The sequence below is a fragment of the Eschrichtius robustus genome, chromosome 12 (assembly GCF_028021215.1).
Source record: "Eschrichtius robustus isolate mEscRob2 chromosome 12, mEscRob2.pri, whole genome shotgun sequence".
NCBI classification, from domain to species: domain Eukaryota; kingdom Metazoa; phylum Chordata; class Mammalia; order Artiodactyla; family Eschrichtiidae; genus Eschrichtius; species Eschrichtius robustus.
Window position 1 is genome coordinate 5,737,166 of NC_090835.1, and position 16,706 is coordinate 5,753,871.

The 16,706-nt window shown below is 44.7% G+C and overlaps 1 protein-coding gene across 2 annotated transcripts in view; it reads left to right on the plus strand.

Annotated features, from left to right (window-relative positions):
- Window positions 1–16,706, plus strand: part of VGLL4 (vestigial like family member 4) — a 153,695-nt gene that overhangs the window by 107,845 nt on the left and 29,144 nt on the right. For both annotated transcript variants that reach the window (XM_068559093.1, XM_068559092.1), the window contains one exon: window positions 7,146–7,335. In XM_068559093.1, the coding sequence (XP_068415194.1) occupies window positions 7,146–7,335 (190 nt within the window). The remainder of the gene's footprint in view (window positions 1–7,145; window positions 7,336–16,706) is intronic.

A 16,706-nucleotide genomic window follows, 5' to 3' on the forward strand; every position in this document is an offset into this window, starting at 1 on the left:
GACTTCTCTGTCTTCTCCCCAGCTGCTGGTCCGTGAGACAAAGAAGTATTCTTTGAAAGAAAATGAATAGGCCCCGGCTGCCGGGGCTTGTGAGATGGGAGATGGGTTGTGAAATGTAGAGTGCGTTTGTTTTATCAGGTGCTCCCCTGCCAGCAGGGTGATGTCAGTCTGTCGCCGTGGGCTGTGGTCAGACAAGAGGCGGATCCCATTGCTGGGCAGCTGGCTTGGGGGACTGAGCCGTGGTTTTACTTCTTTGGTTTAGGTTTAGAAACAATAAAAGGGGTGAGGAGGAGAGTAGAACATAAAATCTTGGACACAGCAGAGATTTACATTGTGGCAGAAAACTCTCCGTTGGGCAAGGCATAGAGATTTTTGTGAAAAATCCTTAGAAGTTATAGCAGGAGGCCCCTTAGTATAGCTGTCCCTTCCCCTTTCCCATAAACACAGACATTGTCATTTCAGCCTTGTTGTGCTGTCTACCTCCATAAAACGACAATACATGCCCTTATTTTGATTAATTTCCCCCGAGTCATGCCCACCTCAAGTGCAGTCACAAATCCCTGTCTGGCCTTTGGCCCACAGAGCTGGTGGAGGCGTTGTGACGGGGGTTGAGCCGGGCTCTGACGCTGCCCCTGCTTTGTCCCGGGACCCGTCCGTCCCTCTGAAACCGGATCAGTTGTCTCCTCTCCGTGGTGAAGGTCTTAGTCTCCGCCGTTCAGCTCAGTAAAAGTCAAGTCTGCTCTCTGTGGACCACATTGCATTTATCTCAGGCTTCAGTTGACTAAGGACTTTCTCGTAGCGTTGGAATAAGTAAATGAAGCTGGGACACTGGGGCTGAGAAGGGTGCTTGGTTTTTAACTAAATCTCCTTCAATTATGAGGGGAACTGTTAGTCAGGAGTTCTTAGTTGAACCAGCTTTTGCTCCCACCATGTCGAGGGTGTCCTGTAAAAGTTCACTATTTCTCTATCAACCACCTTTGGAAGATGTACCTTATGGAGAATGTAGATTTGAGAAGCAAAGGTAGGCCTTCAAGATGAGCTAATGGAACCACTGAATTTTACAAATGAAGAAATCAAGGCTGAAGAGACAGGTGCTGTTTTGAAGGCCCTCCAGTCAGGTTCTGTATTGGGTCCAGTCTAAGATGAACCACTGTGTCACGTCCGCCAAAGAAAAACAGTCCTATCAAAATATGCCACTTGATGGTAGACAAACTTCAGTTTTAGCTGTATTATAATGTAGGAAATAAGGAGTCTTAGAAGCTTTTAAATATGGCAAGAATGGGATTCTGAAACGAGGCTGCAGATTCCTGGGTCTCATCCCTCTGCCTTGGTCTCTCTTCTCCTACTCCATTTCTGACTTTGAAAGCAGGATTTTCCTTCTAATATTTCAGCAGAATCATTATATAGCACATCATAAAGCTAAGTGGTTTTCTTTTTCTCTCTTTTAAACTTTTTTAAATTGAAATTAATATATGCTGATTCTTGTGAAATCTTGGGCCCAGATCCTTGCTCATCTTCAAAATTGGGAGAAACATTTAAGGAATATTTTTGATCCATATACTAGAACAGCTACCATGACTAAAAACAGCAATTAAGTAAATTTTTTGTATCCATTAGGCATTGTTCTTCAGCATCACATACCTGGATAAGATTATCTTCTGTTTAAAAGGCCAAATACATTTTAAAAGTTGAGCTTCTTTAGTTATAATTGTAACTTTAAAAAAAAAAGTTAAATTGACAATTGTAGCTAAGCCAACTCGAGAAACGTAAAATACTGGGTTCCTCAGCTCAAACTCTCTCCTCTTGTTTGTTCTTGACAAAGAAAGATCATTTCTCCTTTTTCAATTACCAAACCATTGTGAGATTTAGAATACACATGAGCACAAAAGAAAGAAGTCTTTTATACACCAAGATAAGTTCCTTTTGGTGTGTATTTTTTTTCCTTCCCTGCTTGTGGTCAGGGTCTGTATAAGTTTCATCATTTGTTTTTCTGACAGCACTTTGCACAGCCTTCGGCATGTAATAGACACTCAAACACAATCTGATTAAAAGCTGAGCTGGAGCTTAATAGGACTCTGATGAATCCAAGTGCCTACATAACCTCAAGCACTTATGCTTTGATTTGTTTTAACTTGATAAATATTTAGAAAATTATCTGACTGACAGAGAGATATAGGTATAATAACAAAAGGTTTATTTTTATTTCAGGCAAAATTAATGGATGCTTGTTCTTATTTAACAGTTAATTGTGGAAAAACCTGAGAGAGAAAAGGATCTCGTAATACTGGGATCTTCTTTCATCTACTTATAAATACAGCTTTATTGAAATATAATTCACATTACCGTGCAATTCACCCATTTGAAGTGTACAATTCAGTGGATTTTAGTGTATTCACAGAGCTATGCAACCTTCACCACAATAAATTTTAGAGCATTTTCTTATCACCCCCAAGAGAAACCCTGCCCCCAGTAGCAGCCATGTCTCACCCCTCACTTCTCCCAGCCCCCAGCAACCACTAATCTACTTTCTGTCTCTATGCATTTGCCTTTCCTGGACGTTCCATAAAATGGAACCCGATGGCATGTGGGCTTTTGTGTTGGCTTCTTTCACTCAGCATACTGTTTTCTAGGTCCATCCATGTCGTAGCATGAACCAGTACTTCATTCCTTCTTGTAGCTGAATAACATTCCATCGTATGGATATACCACATTTTTTATATCTGTTCATTGTTGATGGATATTTGGGTTTGGGGCTATAATGAGTAATGTTGCTATGAACATTCATGTATAAGTTTTATGTGAGTATATGTTTTCATTTCTTTTGGATATATACCTGGGAGAGTAGTTGCTGGGTCTGTGTTTAACCATTTGAGGAACTGCCCCAAGTGGTTTTCCCCAGCACCTGCACATTTCACATTTGCTCCAGGAAGACACAAGGGTTCTAATCTCTCCACACCCTCATCAACACTTGTCCTCTGTCTTTTCATCCTAGCCCTCCTAGTGGCTGCGAGGTGGTGTCTCATTGTGGTTCTGTTTTGTGTTTCCCTGACGTCTAGTGATGTTGAAGATCTTTCCTTGTGCTTCTTGGCCATTCTCTTCTTCGGAGCAAGTTCTTGTCAGATACTTTCCTATTTTTAAATCGGGTTATCTTTCTATTGTTGAGTTGTATGAGTTCTTTATATGAATATATCCTTAAATAGATCTTTAAAAATTCCTTATTCTACGTTATCTTTTATCTTTAACATACCTCAAAACTCTATAACCTGGGCACCCCTTGCCTCATTTACTCATTGTCAGTGTATACTAACCATCTGCTGCATGGAATATATTGTGCTCTGTGTTCTAAGGATGGAAAATGAATAAAATGTCCCTTACTTCAAGGGGCACAGAACAAAGTGGGAAGGGAAGGGCCATAGTGATACATTTCTGTGGGTATTCAGGAAAAGAGATGACTTTCAGATTGAGGAATCAAGGAAGGCAACCTGACGGAGGTGGCATTTTAAGTGGCCTTTGCAGGATGTGTAGGATTCAACACAAGAAGATTAGGGGAAGAACCTGAGTAAAGATCTTTAGTTCTCTGTGGAATGGTGACTAGTCTAGTTTAACTTTTAGGGCTGAAATTTTCAGAGCTTAGAAAGAGGAATACTAGGAACACAGATCGGAAACATAGCTGGGACCAGATATTGACTTTGAATGCTGAAGCAGTCTGGATAGTGTTTTATCAGTAACTGGCAAGCTCCTGGCTGTTTGGGTAAGGATGGGGTGATGTGCTCACAACGGAGCCTTGGAAGGCTGTGTCTACAGAAGGTGTAGGATGAATTGGGGGTGGGGTGATTGAAGGCAGCACTGCTGTGTTTCTCTCTTGGAAACTGACAGACACATGCACTGAAGACAAGAAGGAACTCCTGGGAAAATTATTTAATCTTGTGGTTTCCAAATTTATTTGACCATGGATTCACTTTTTTTTTTTTTTTTTTACATATAAGATCTGAGGTACGTACTTTGGGTTTTGATGTCTTAGTTCAGTATTTCACAAGTAATAATTTCATAGTAAATGTTGGTTGGTTGGTTACTTAATTGATTACAGGATTGTGGACCATAGAATTGGGTCTGAAGGAATATGAGATATTAGCTAGTCCGTCCCCTGTTGGATAGAGGCCCGGAGGGGGGAAGTGCGTGCCCATATTTGCCTGTTTCTAAATAAAGGGAGGGTATCCCACAGGTGCCTTGACTCCCAGATCAAATATACTCCTCGGGCTTCTCTGTTGGCGCAGTGGATAAGAATCTGCCCTCCAGTGCAGGGCACACAGGTTCGAGCTCTGGTCCGGAAAGATCCCACATGCCGCAGAGCAAACTAAGCCTGTGAGCCACAGCTACTGAAGCCTGCGCGCCTAGAGCCCGTGCTCCGCAGCAAGAGAAGCCACCGCAATGAGAAGCCCGCGCACCACAACAAAGAGTAGCCCCCGCTCGCCGCAACTAGAGAAAGCCCACGTGCAGCAACAAAGACTCAATGCGGCCAAAAATAAATTAAAATAAATAATTTTAAAAAATGTACTCCTCAGTTTTACTAAAATAATTTTAACCTTGTTTTGCTACGTACACACTGACAACAGCAAATCCTGCTCTACGATACCCCGTGTTGGGCCAGGGCCCTCTCCAGGGGGGCCCGGAGATGAATGAAGGCGTGTAACTGAGCAGACCTGCCTGCCCTTCTAACTGTGGCTCTTTTCCTTGTGCCCCTGGTTCCTTTGTGCTGAGCCATGTGTGGGGCTTGCACAGTGTTTAGGAGGAGGTGTTAGCCTGATAGGCAGAGGGCATGGTTCTTGCTACCGTTAACCTGTTCATGTGTGACCCTGAGTAGGTGACTCTATCTGTCACACCAGGGAATCCAGCACTCACGGCATGCATGTCCCCATCATCTCTAGAGGAGCCCCCCCTCCCCCCAGGGGAGGAGGACCACCTGTGGTTCCTTCGTGGGTCCTTTACCCGCCAGGTTACCAACCTCCAGTGTTTTCAAAGGATTCCTGTGGACTTTCTCTGCCAGACACCAGCAATTCAGTCTTAAGATAAGCAATGCCTCCATTTGATGAACTTAAATGCAAACAAGCCCAAGAACTCGTACGAGGATGGAAATTGGGGAGGGAAGCAGGAACGTTATCCTTATCCCAAGAGGTTTGCTCTTCACGTAACAGTGATTGCTTGTGTAATCAGTGACTCTTCCTTTTTGGGGGTGATTCGACTCCGTTGATGTGGTGGCGATTTTCCATGGCAACTGTCATTGCCACACATCTGGCATCTGCTGAAATGGCTCCCAAAGCCCAGGGGTCCACACAGAGTTCCCCTCATCCCACTGATCCTGCCAAGGATGTGGAGGAACACTGGGTGGGGGGTGCGCTGGCGCTGTGCCTCGTGGATGAGGCTTGATTTGCAGTTGTTGGGTTTCTCAGGGTATCACCAGGGCTCCTCCAGAAGTTAACCGGCTTACTGATGCTCTGTGGGGAAGGAGAGAATGAGAAGGAGGGGCAGATTTAGAAAGGATATTTTCTAATTTATTAAGGTACAAATATTAGCACTGCTGTTTGTTTGTTTGTTTAAACCAAAAATGACTTAATAGGAAGTAGAGGTCAACCAAAATCCTACTGAGTTTCTGAGTGTAGCAGGCCAGCCTAGGGCTTGTTTTTTAGGTGTTTCATTTAAAATGGAAAGTTCCAGTTTGCTTTGGGGCCAGAATCCTTAAAAGAAATCCTGACTGGAGGTATATTATGGGTGACTGTATATTTGCTAGTTTATACCTTGCTGACTAAATTGGCAAAATTTTTATTTTTCCTGGTAAACATTAAGAAGGCATTTTTCCCTCCTTTCCCTAACAAAATCGTATTTGTCGTAAGTGTGTGAAGCAAACTGCTGGTAAAACTGTCCACGCATTCTGTGACGATATGAAAATTAGTGGTGGCAAACAAAGATTTCCTTTCTTAGGTACCACAGGCCTCAGATGAAGTCGACTTTATCCTAACGTGACTCTCAAATTGTGACCAAGTGGAAACAAAATTGGTCAGGCCTTAGAGGCCAATATGGAAAGCACAACAAACAGGTTATTATTTGTGAAAATTTTAGGTACTCACCGCCCCCCCATGACTTAGAAAGCTTGATGTTTTTTTCTCTTAAAGTAACTATTACTCTTGCTTATAAATTTTAGAAAGTATATAGCCATTCTTGTAATGAAAGGTTATGCTTATTTTAATTCATAACAAGGCACAAAGTTATCTCTTCGCACAAAGCCTTTCTGAAACGGGAATGAAAAACAGCAAGATGTCGAATCAGATCAAAATGTGAACTCTGATGTGTCTGACTTTGAAAATATTTTGAGAACAGCACATGTGCATTAAGCTGGTGACAAATTATCCACAGAAACTTAGTGCTGATAATAATCATATTTTTAACATGCCATTTTTAGTGTATCGTAAGAAAAAAATATGTATTTCCCATTAAACAATGTATTTTTGTTTGTTTTAACGTTGGGGGCAAACATGTGAACTATTAACCCATAAATTTTCCTCATTCTTAAAAAAAGTAACATACCAAAGACATAATAAAAGTGTAACACGCAAGAAAAGTGAGTTAAGTGGTTTAATGAACCCACGGTTTAGGTCATCATACTGTTACAGGTATGCAGTTGAATACCCACAAATCAAAAGACCTCTGTTGTTTTCGGTTAACTTTTGAGATGGTTTATGGTTGATACTCCCTGTGTCCCCAGTTACTTTATTGCAATTTTTATTTTAAACTCTCCCCTAAAAAGTTATTGAAGAAATGGTAGGTATGTGACGTGATGGAGGTGTTAGCTCTGGTGGTAACGTTTTGCAATATATAAGTGTATCAAATCAACACGTTGTTCATCTTAAACTGACACAGTGATATATGTCAGTGATATCTCAATAACGCTGGGGGAGAAAAGAGCGACTGTGCTGGGAAACCATGTTTATGTAGAAGGGCTCACGCTTGGCAGCTGCCTGGGGCCCGGGCGCGTTTTGAGAATGGCAGCCCGTCCCGTTGCCAGAAACTTTCCCCCGGGAGTCGTTTTGCGAGGGGCCGGGGTGGGGGCGTGTCTCCTGCTTGGTGACACGTGTCTCTCTCTCTCTGCTCAGGTGAAGCTGCTCTCAGGGGGGAGCCCCGGCTGCAGACCCTGCCCGTGGCCTCGGCCCTCACTAGTCACCGCACGGGGCCCCCGCCCATCAGTCCCAGCAAGAGGAAGTTCACCGTGGAGCCCGGCGACGACGAGCTGGACTGTGAAAGTGACCATGCTTCCAAGATGAGTCGCATCTTCGCCCCCCACCTGTAAGTGCCCCCCCCCCCACCCCCTTGAAGCGGGTCCTGGGCCACGGTCCTCTTGCCACTCTGTACCGCTGACTCGGAAGGGGAGAGATGTCCGCTACTCCCCCGCCGGGAGCGGGCATTAAACCGGTGTTAATAACGCCAGGAGAGGTGACCTCTCATCTCCTTCCGACGCACGTGTGCGGCCGTTCGAGTGTGTTCCCCAGAGGAGCTACTTTTCCCCAGAGCGGCTTGGGGACGTTGTCTGGAAGCCTTGGCTTCTCTTGCCTGGTCACTGCCGGCTGCTTGCGCGGGGGACCGGTCCCCGCCGAGTGTCCTTAGGGGCCGGGGCAGTGGCCGAAGGGGCGAGCGCCGGGCCACCGCCGCGAAATGTTGGCTCAGGAGCCCCAGTTGTGCACCCTGAGAGGTAGGTGTGCAGCCGCAGCGGTGTGTCCCACGGTGGGGAGCGTGCTTTTCGTGCTGGGGATGCGGGGCTGCTCCGCACGGCTGAGGGAGCCTCGTCCCGCTCGGAGGAGCGGTGCCCGGGCGGCGGCCCTGCTCTTCCATCGCCGCCCGCGCCTGCGGCCTCCGCGCGAGTTGCTTCAGCTCCCTGCGCCTCAGTGTCCTCCCTTGTTGAGATGAAAGTTCCGTGACCCGATGCGGCATCACCACGTTTGTATTTGGAAACCGGCGCGCTGTATCTGGGCCCCCTCGTTGTGTTTCTCACACGCACGCCTCGCGGAGGGAGCGGATGCTTCTTCGGAGGTTTGGCGGACTCGGAGCCCCCCAGGCAGCCGCGCGGGGAGGCTGGCCTGGCGGTTGGGCGGCCGGTGGGTAGTCTGGGCTCTTGGCAGAGGGCGGAGGCCGCTCTGACGGCCGGAAGGAGCAGCGCTGTCTGTCTGGGTAAAAGGCCCTGCTCCTTTCTCCTCCCCACACGTGAGTTACTGTGTAGTGATTACTCAGGATGCTCGGCCATCCCCAGTTCTTCGAGGATGCTCCCGTTTCTGGCAGGAACGTGGAGCTCCTAGTCCAGGCTCCTCGCTGGAGGCGGGGACCTAGCACGGTTCGAGGGGGCCGGGCGCGCCAGCAGCCCTCGGCATTGCCGGCATTCCAGCGCGCTGGCCTGTGTGTGTAGTCATAAGACATACTGACAGCGGTATTTATCCATCCTCAGTAAATCACTGTAGTGTTAGTCAGAGGCTGAGCCTGCAGTCTGGAGCCCTGGAATTTGCTACGATCAGGAATCCAGCAGCAAGGCTCTGCAAAACAATGACCTCTCGCAAAGAGGGGAGAGGCTCATAATTTAGATCCTGGGCGTCCAACTGTTTGGAGTTCATTCTTTTGTTACTAGGAATCTCTTCCTCTCTCCAAACCCAAATAAGAGGCATTTGGTCCTTTTTTTTTTCTTCTTCTTCTTTTCTCTCTCTCTCTCTCTCTCTCTCTCGCTCTTTTTTTTTTTTTTTTTAAATGAAGAAAGGGGGAGGTGGCTCTGAGATAGTAGGTTTTGTGATCAAACATGCCTTAGTTTAAATCCCAATTCTGCCACTTACCATCTTTGTGGCCTTGGACGATCACTTAATTTATCTGGGCCTGATATCCTTCTCTGTAAAATGGCAGCGCTGACAGTTCATGTGTAGAGCTGTTGTGAGCAGTAGAGTGGAAATACGCAAGGAGTCGGGCACAGTACAGTAGTCAGTTGATGACAGTTACTGCTTTTGCTATTAATGAGTCCATTATTCAGATACCGGTAATGATAGGGAATAAGAGCACTGTTACAGTGAATGTAATGTTCCAAAGTCATAATGTCTGTGTTCGCATCCCAGCTTCCTTATCTTTCCATGGGGAGTAATAGTGGTTCCTTCCTCAAAGGATGATGGTAAGTGCTTAGTGCAGTGCCCGGCAGATAGTAAGCGGAGCTTTCGTCATTATTAGTATTATTAGAATGTCAAAGCATTTAGAGAATGATTTTGTAACTCCTTGGGTGGTTACAAATGTGACCTCGATGCAGAGCTCTGTGATGACACTGTAAATAATTTAAAGTGTAAGTAATAGAAATAGAACTGCAGAGTTCACGTGCAACTCACAGTGGAGGTCATCATGCACAGGTTTAGAAAAACAGAAACGGCAGCACCCCCTGGGCCAACTCCCTGGACTCAGAGAGGAAAGATGGGCAGTGTCATTTGTTCGCCGCAGGTTGATTCCTCATCTCGGTAACGTTACTGATGTTTCCACGTGTGTTTTCTAAGCGCTGAATGACCAGTTTCACAGGCAGGTTTAAAAGATGCTGCACCTCTTATTTCTTCATGGGTTAGGGTACTTAAGTGCATTGTTTGATTTGATGAAATGTTTCCTATTTGCACTATAGTGTGTCCCCTCCTTTTTATTTAAGATATCCAAAAAACTTTCTGTACTAAATTACAGATACATATGAAGAGGGTCTCAGAGATGCATGCTTTGGCTGCATTTCACTATAACCATCATATTGAGATATTTTCCAGTAGAGAGATGGAGAGATTGAGCCAGGGTAGGAAGCTACAGAGTATGACTAACTTTCATTTGATTTGATTCGGGGAGGAGGGGGAGAGAGAAGAGGTTTGCCTAGTGATTTCTCCAGAACTTGGAAATTGAGGATTCCTGGGTCATTTGAACTCTATATTTTGTTATCGAAAGGGTGACCCTGAGAAATTTGTTTGCTTTGTTCCCTAAGTGTTAAGAACATGAATGTCTTATTTGGGAGTTGAAAAGTACTCTATCTGCCATAGAAATAAAGTAGATTAAGGTATGAGGCAGGGGGTAGAGTGGGATTCGTCTTGTGGAAATGTCAGTAAGTAATTTTTTCTACGACCTTGGTGTTCAAGTGTGATCTGGTGAGGAAGAGCTCTCCCTTCCCCCTGTCTATCATCCATATGGACTCAGGGATTACTGTTTTATTTGGTTAGTTGAGCTGTCCCTGATGTGGCAGATAAGAGCCCCTTCAACTGACTCATGTGTCCTTCTTACATGCCTTCCCCCCCCCCCACTCCTTTTTTGAACACTTTCTTATTGTCTGGCAGACCAGATGTTCATCTTGTAACTTACCTGCTTCAGCCATGGAATCGGCCATTTCTCCTGGGGACCCTAATTCCTTTCCGTGGGGAGTAGTATTTAGAAGCCAAGATCTGGGTGCTAAGTGTAACTGTGGTGTCATTGCCTCTAGACTTGAGTTGTCTAATACAGTAGACACAGTTGCATGTGGCAGATCACACTTAACATTAAATAAAGTTTAAAAAATCAGTTCCTCAGTTGCAGTAGCCACATTTCCAGCTCGGTAGCCACATGTGGCTAGTGGCTAGCACGTTGGACAGAACACACCTAGAACATTTCTACCATCACAGAAAGTTCTGTTGAACAGCATGGTTTCTAGACTCTGTGGAAAGAGCCAGGGAATCATGAGTTCATTTTAATACTCCAGTTGTAATCCAACCCCACGGAGTTCTTCCTCACCCTCCCCTATTCCATATTTGTATCTCTCTGATTCCAACAACTTCAACCCATTTACTTAGTGTTCAGTCCTACAGTATACTTAAAAGAGTTTCAGAATTGCTATGCCTGTACCACTCTGAAAAACAAACCTGCTAAAAAGAGTTCAAGATTTGTTGGTGTTTTTTTTCCCCTGGTGCTGAGGGTATAATAGTAGCCTCTTTTGAAGTACCGGCTTCAAAAGTTACCTCCCCTCCCCACTTCAGTGTTGTGTTAATTACAATCTATAATTAATTTCTGTTGGCACTCAGCCGGAGATTTTTCCCCATCCTTGTTGATTTCATTTTTTGAATATGTAAACTATTAACATGCTTCTAAAAGTCAAGACTGTGTAATCATATTGCCGTGTAAGTAAGTGAAGTCATTATGCCGTACACCTTAAACTTACACAGTGCCATCTGTCAATTATTTCTTAATGAGACCGAAAGAAAAGAAAAAAGTCAAAACTATATTTAAAAGTACTAGAGGAGTATCATTCCCTTCCCTGTCTCCTTCACTGCTCTTGTTCCCTACCCCTGAAGGCAGTTACCCTTCTTGTGTGTCTTTCTGATGAAGTAAGCAGATACATGAATATTTTCTCGTTCCCTTTCTTTCTTACACACAAGGTGCCATACTTTGTATACTCACTTGAGCTCAGGTGTTTTCAGTCAACCATGTATTGTGGAAATCGCTTCATGCCAGTTTCTCATCCTTGTTTGCAACTGTGTAGTACTCCATTGCATGCATGTGTCATGGTGGGTTCAGCTAATCCCCTTTGTTTGGACATTTAGATAATATTTTATAATAGTAATGCTGCAATGGATAATCTTGTGCATTTGTAATATCTTGTGTATTTGTAATACAATTTAAAACTCTTGAAGGCTAACAATTGATGCAGTATGACAACATGCTAAATTCATACTGCTTTTGAGACTACTTGGCTGGTAGAACCCGGTGAGAGTTTTGTGCTGAAGAGTACAGTCTACGATGGCTTTCAGTTTTCACCTCTGTGTGTGAGTGATGGATTTGTAGCTGAAGTGTTCACTCAGTTACCTGTGCGAGGAAGGGAACGTATATTGAGTGCTTACTCTATACTGGCCCTATGCCAGACACTTGAGGTGTGTTATCTCATTTAACCCTTACAGTAAATGTGTCCCTTTAAGGTGGGGTGTGTGTGTGTGTGTATTACAGAAGCAGAAATTGAGAGCATAACGTGTCCAAAGTGATGGAGCTGGATTAACCCTGCTGTGTGTGACACCGAAACCAATCATCACGTGATTATGTCACAGCTGTATCTCACCTGAGACAGGATGATCTGCATCTTAAAGATGGACATCACATATTTAGGGTGACAATTGACCATTCTAGTGTCTGGCACATGGCAGGTGCTAAATAATTTCTGTGTTGAATTGAAAATTAGCCCCACTATCCAGAGAATGTGCTCTTCGAGCTCATTTCCCAGTTGGAAGCGGCATCCTCTTTTTGATCAGTGCTATATAAATGTGCAAAATAGCTGCCCCTGGCCTCAGAACAGGGCAAAACCCATAAGCTCACACTGAGATCAAAGCCACGGTCCCTGGCCTTGTGCTGTAACGGCTACGCTCGCCCCAGACGGCGTTAACAGTCCAAGCTGGAAGAGGCAGGCCCCGGCGAAAGAAAACACGACCCCTCTCGCTGGTGCTGCGCCTTGGAAATCCTTTCCTGGTGTGAAGTATGTCCCCTGATGTTGTCTTTGCTTCTGCGGCCATGCCTTTGAAGTTTTTCTGATGGAGCCGATTCTGGTGTATCCTTGAGTGTGTTCTCCAGGCTCGGGTCCTCTGTTCCCTTTGCTCCTCCCCTTTCTCTTCTTCCTTCTTCTTTCTCCTTTGCTTTCTTCTTCCCTTAACCTCCTATTCTTATTCTTTTTTTTTTTTTCTCCCTTGGTCTCAGTCACTTCCCTCGTGACCCCATAAGAGTGAACAGAAAAAGAGGGAAAAACAGACTCAAAACTAGTAATTCTTGCAGCTTGACAGAAGGTTGGAGGAAGCCTTTGAAATTACGTTCTGGGCGTGTAATAGAAACTCGGTTTTAAAAAAAACCAAAACCTTATTGATTACTGACTAAAATGGACATTTTTTTCCCCCAGAGGGATTGATTGTGTAGATGGTACCTCAGGGGTTCAGGAGTATCTAGTTTGTAAGGTATATGCATAATCGTTGGCTACACCATCATGCTCCGTTTGGTGATTCTCCATTTCCTGTATCTCTTTAGTACCTTTAGTAGGATGTGTATGAACATGCTTTATCAGGGGACTGTTAGTCCACAGACTTCATGAAAGTAGAGGAAGCAATTCCTCATTTCAATTTAAAACCAGACCCAGAGGGAATGTAAACTGGTGCAGCCACTATGGAAAACGGTATGGAGGTTCCTTAAAAAACTAAAGCTAGAGCTAGCATATGATGCAGCGATCCCACTCCTGGGCATATATCCAGAAAAGATGACATCTCTAATTCGAAAAGACACATGCACCCCTATGTTCATAGCAGCACTATTTACAATAGCCAGGACATGGAAGCAACCTAAGTGTCCATCGACAGGTGAATGGATAAAGAAGATGTGCTACATATATACCATTGAATATTACTCAGCCATAAAAAAGAATGAAATATTGCCATTGGCAGCAACATGGATGGACCTAGAGACTATCATACTAAGTGAAGTAAGTTGGACAGAGAAAGACAAATATTATATGATATCACTTACGTGTGGAATCTAAAAATAATACAAATGAACTTATTTATAAAACAGAAACAGACTCACAGACATAGAAAACAAACTTATGGTTACCAAAGGGCAAAGGTGTGGGGAGAGGGATAAATTAGGAGTATGGGATTAACAGATACACAGTACTGTATACAAAATAGATAGACAACAGGGATTTACTGTATAGCCCAGGGAACTATATTCAATATCTTGTAATAACCTATAATGGAAAAGAATCTGAAAAAGATTATTTATATATGTGTGTGTGTATATATATAGTTTTATATATATATATATATATATATATATATATATATATATATATATATATATATATATATATAAAACCTAGTTGCCTTGTTGTACACCTGAAACTAACACAATATTGTAAATCAGCTATAGTTTAAATAAAAAAAAACCCAACTAGACCCAGAGGAAATTGAAAAGTTGGGGTTATTTTAGTACCTTGACCTATCAGCAGCTGAGACTTTAAAAGGTAAGCAGTAATGTGTTTTTATTAGGTAGACAGTAATACGTATTTATAGGCAGAGCATGTTATTGCTGTGTCCATGTCTACATAAGCCTTAGAGGGGGTCAGAATTTTCCTCACTGAGAATGGTGATAGATCAGGATTCCCAGCATCCAGAGAATCAAGAGAGCCTTTGTATCAGGGCCTATTCATGACCGTGACTGTCTGTTGAGCCTGATTGTGTACCAAGCACTGTGCTGAATGTTTCATGGGCGTGATCTCCTTGCGTCTCTCAACCCTGTGATGTGGATGCTATGATTATCCCTCTTTTGCAGGTGGTAAAACTGAGGCTCAGAGAGGTTTGTAACTTGCTCAAGGTCACAGAGCTAGCTAGTTGGTAACGGAGCCAGGAATCAAAACCCAGGCTGGCTGTTGCTGGAGCCAGCGCTGTTAGGAACCATGTTACATTGATATTGAAGAGCGCATGCATCCAGCTGCTGTGAATTGTTTGATACAGGAGCTTAACGCCTTGTGGTTTTGGATGATCTGCCGTGTGAGCATTCTCCACACAACGGAATGACGCTTTGGAGATGACGGGTGGAGAGTGGTCGTTGGAGCACGCGGTGACGGGATGCAGGGGTGTAAGTGTGGAAGGGCTCTGAGAGCGCTAGGCAGGTCCATCTGCCCTGCACGGCGAGGCTTCCCTGCAGGGATGATGGGAGGAAGAGCAGCTGTTGAGCTTCCCCTGAAGAGGCTGAAAGGGCATCTCTGTGCAGGTGAGAGCCCCACGTGAACAGAGGAGGGTTGCCTTCATGGCTCAGGAAAGTGCTTTTGAAATTGTGTTCTGGGGACTTCCCTGGTGGTCCAGTGGTAAAGAATCCGCCTTCCAATGCAGGGGACACGGGTTCGATCCCTGGTCGGGGACTTAGGTTCCCGCATGCCGTGGGGTGGCTAGTCTCGTGCGCCACAACTGTTGAGCTGGCGTGCCTCAGTGAGAGAGCCCGCGTGCCGCAACTACAGAGCCCACGCACCCTGGAGCCTGCGTGCCACAACTAGAGAGAGAAACAACCCGCATGCCACCACTAGAGAGAAGCCCGCATGCCGCAACGAAAGATCCCGCGTGCTGCAACTAAGACCCAAGGCAGCCAAGGAAAAAAAAAAAAAAAAAAAAGAAATTGTGTTCTGGTTTAAAATCTCTGACCCAATATTAAGTTAGTGGCACAGGCCAATAGTAACGTTAGTCTAAAGACACAGACTGGGGCATTTTAAAATTTGCTTTAAATATATGAAGACATTCCCCCCCCCCCCTACAGATTTCATAAATCAAGGACTTTTGAAATAGAATCCCTCAGACTATGTGCTTTTTCTCTTTTTCTCCCACATCCTTTTTGGCATCGTCTGAACTTGGGAAGTTTTAGCCCCGAAATTCTCTCCTCTTCTGCGCTTTCACACACAATCGTGTAAGTCTTCCCACAAGCGTTCTGGGATTTAAGAGGATATTTTATAGCCTTAATTTTAGTTATCCTAAATAACTAACTCAGAAACTGAGATATTGTTAATTTTTTTTTTAAATCCCCCCAACGTACAGCAAGTATGTGTATTTATTTTGAAAAGTAAATGAGAAGGGAGCCTGGGTCTTTAATGAGCGCTTCTGTGGGGACGTAGAGTGTCAGAAGGGCTTCGTGTGAGGCTGACTTTGCCCTGCACTGGAGCTAGGGCTGCGGGTCAGCCCTAACGGGGGTGGAAATGAAGCTGGTTTTTACAGCCACTCCGTGTGACATTAAAGGCGCATCTGTGTGTTGCATGTGAGTGTTTTGCTAATGAAGTGTGGTACCTTTAAATAAAGGTCACGGGCCTGACCTCTGTTGTGTGGGTTTCTTGTTTGTCAGGCTAGAGGCATTTTCTCATTTTCACAGTTCAGCCGAAAACAAAGACCTCCTTATCCGAGCAGGGCGCTATGCTCTTAAGAGCTGACATCAGCCTTTTCCCAGCAGGCATCATTTCTGCCTTAAGAGTCTTTGCAGAGAGCTCGGAAGGCAGAGAACCGTCCTGCTACTGGCGTTGTTCTGGCCAAATGACACACGGGGTGAAGAAATGCCAAGCGTGCCAACAGTCAAGGCAGCAGAATAAAGGACCGTCATCGCGTGTCTGTTCTCATCTGCTCTGGGGACCTCTGGGCTCTTCCGTATCACAGAGCGTATAGAAGTGGGATGAGAACCTTGAAAAAGGGGGACTTCTTTACTAGAGAGGCATTAAAGAACCTTTGGGATCCATCAGAGAACTTTCATTAGCATGTGTAAAGACACTTTTTAAGATGACACACTAAGATGGAAAAAAAGAAAAAGAGTGTTTTTAGGTTGATGGATTAAGTCAAAGGCGTTTGTTCAGAAGTTGAGGAAACAACACAACATAGGGTTTGGCCGGTTCCCCCTCCTGCCCTGATTCTCCAGGCGCCTCAGCCCTTTTTAGAGCGCTGTCTCCATGAAGGTGCATCTGTGCCGGGGACACAAACGGCAGCTATATTTACACACAGAGGATTAGTCTTGTTGCTTTGTGACCACACAGACCTCTTCTTGTTGCAGTATGGAGCCAGCCTGTTCTGAGAGCATATCAAGTGCTGTCACTTTAGTAGATCTGACTGAGGACCAGAAGGAGGACTGCTCAGAAGTGTGCTTCGTGTGAGTGT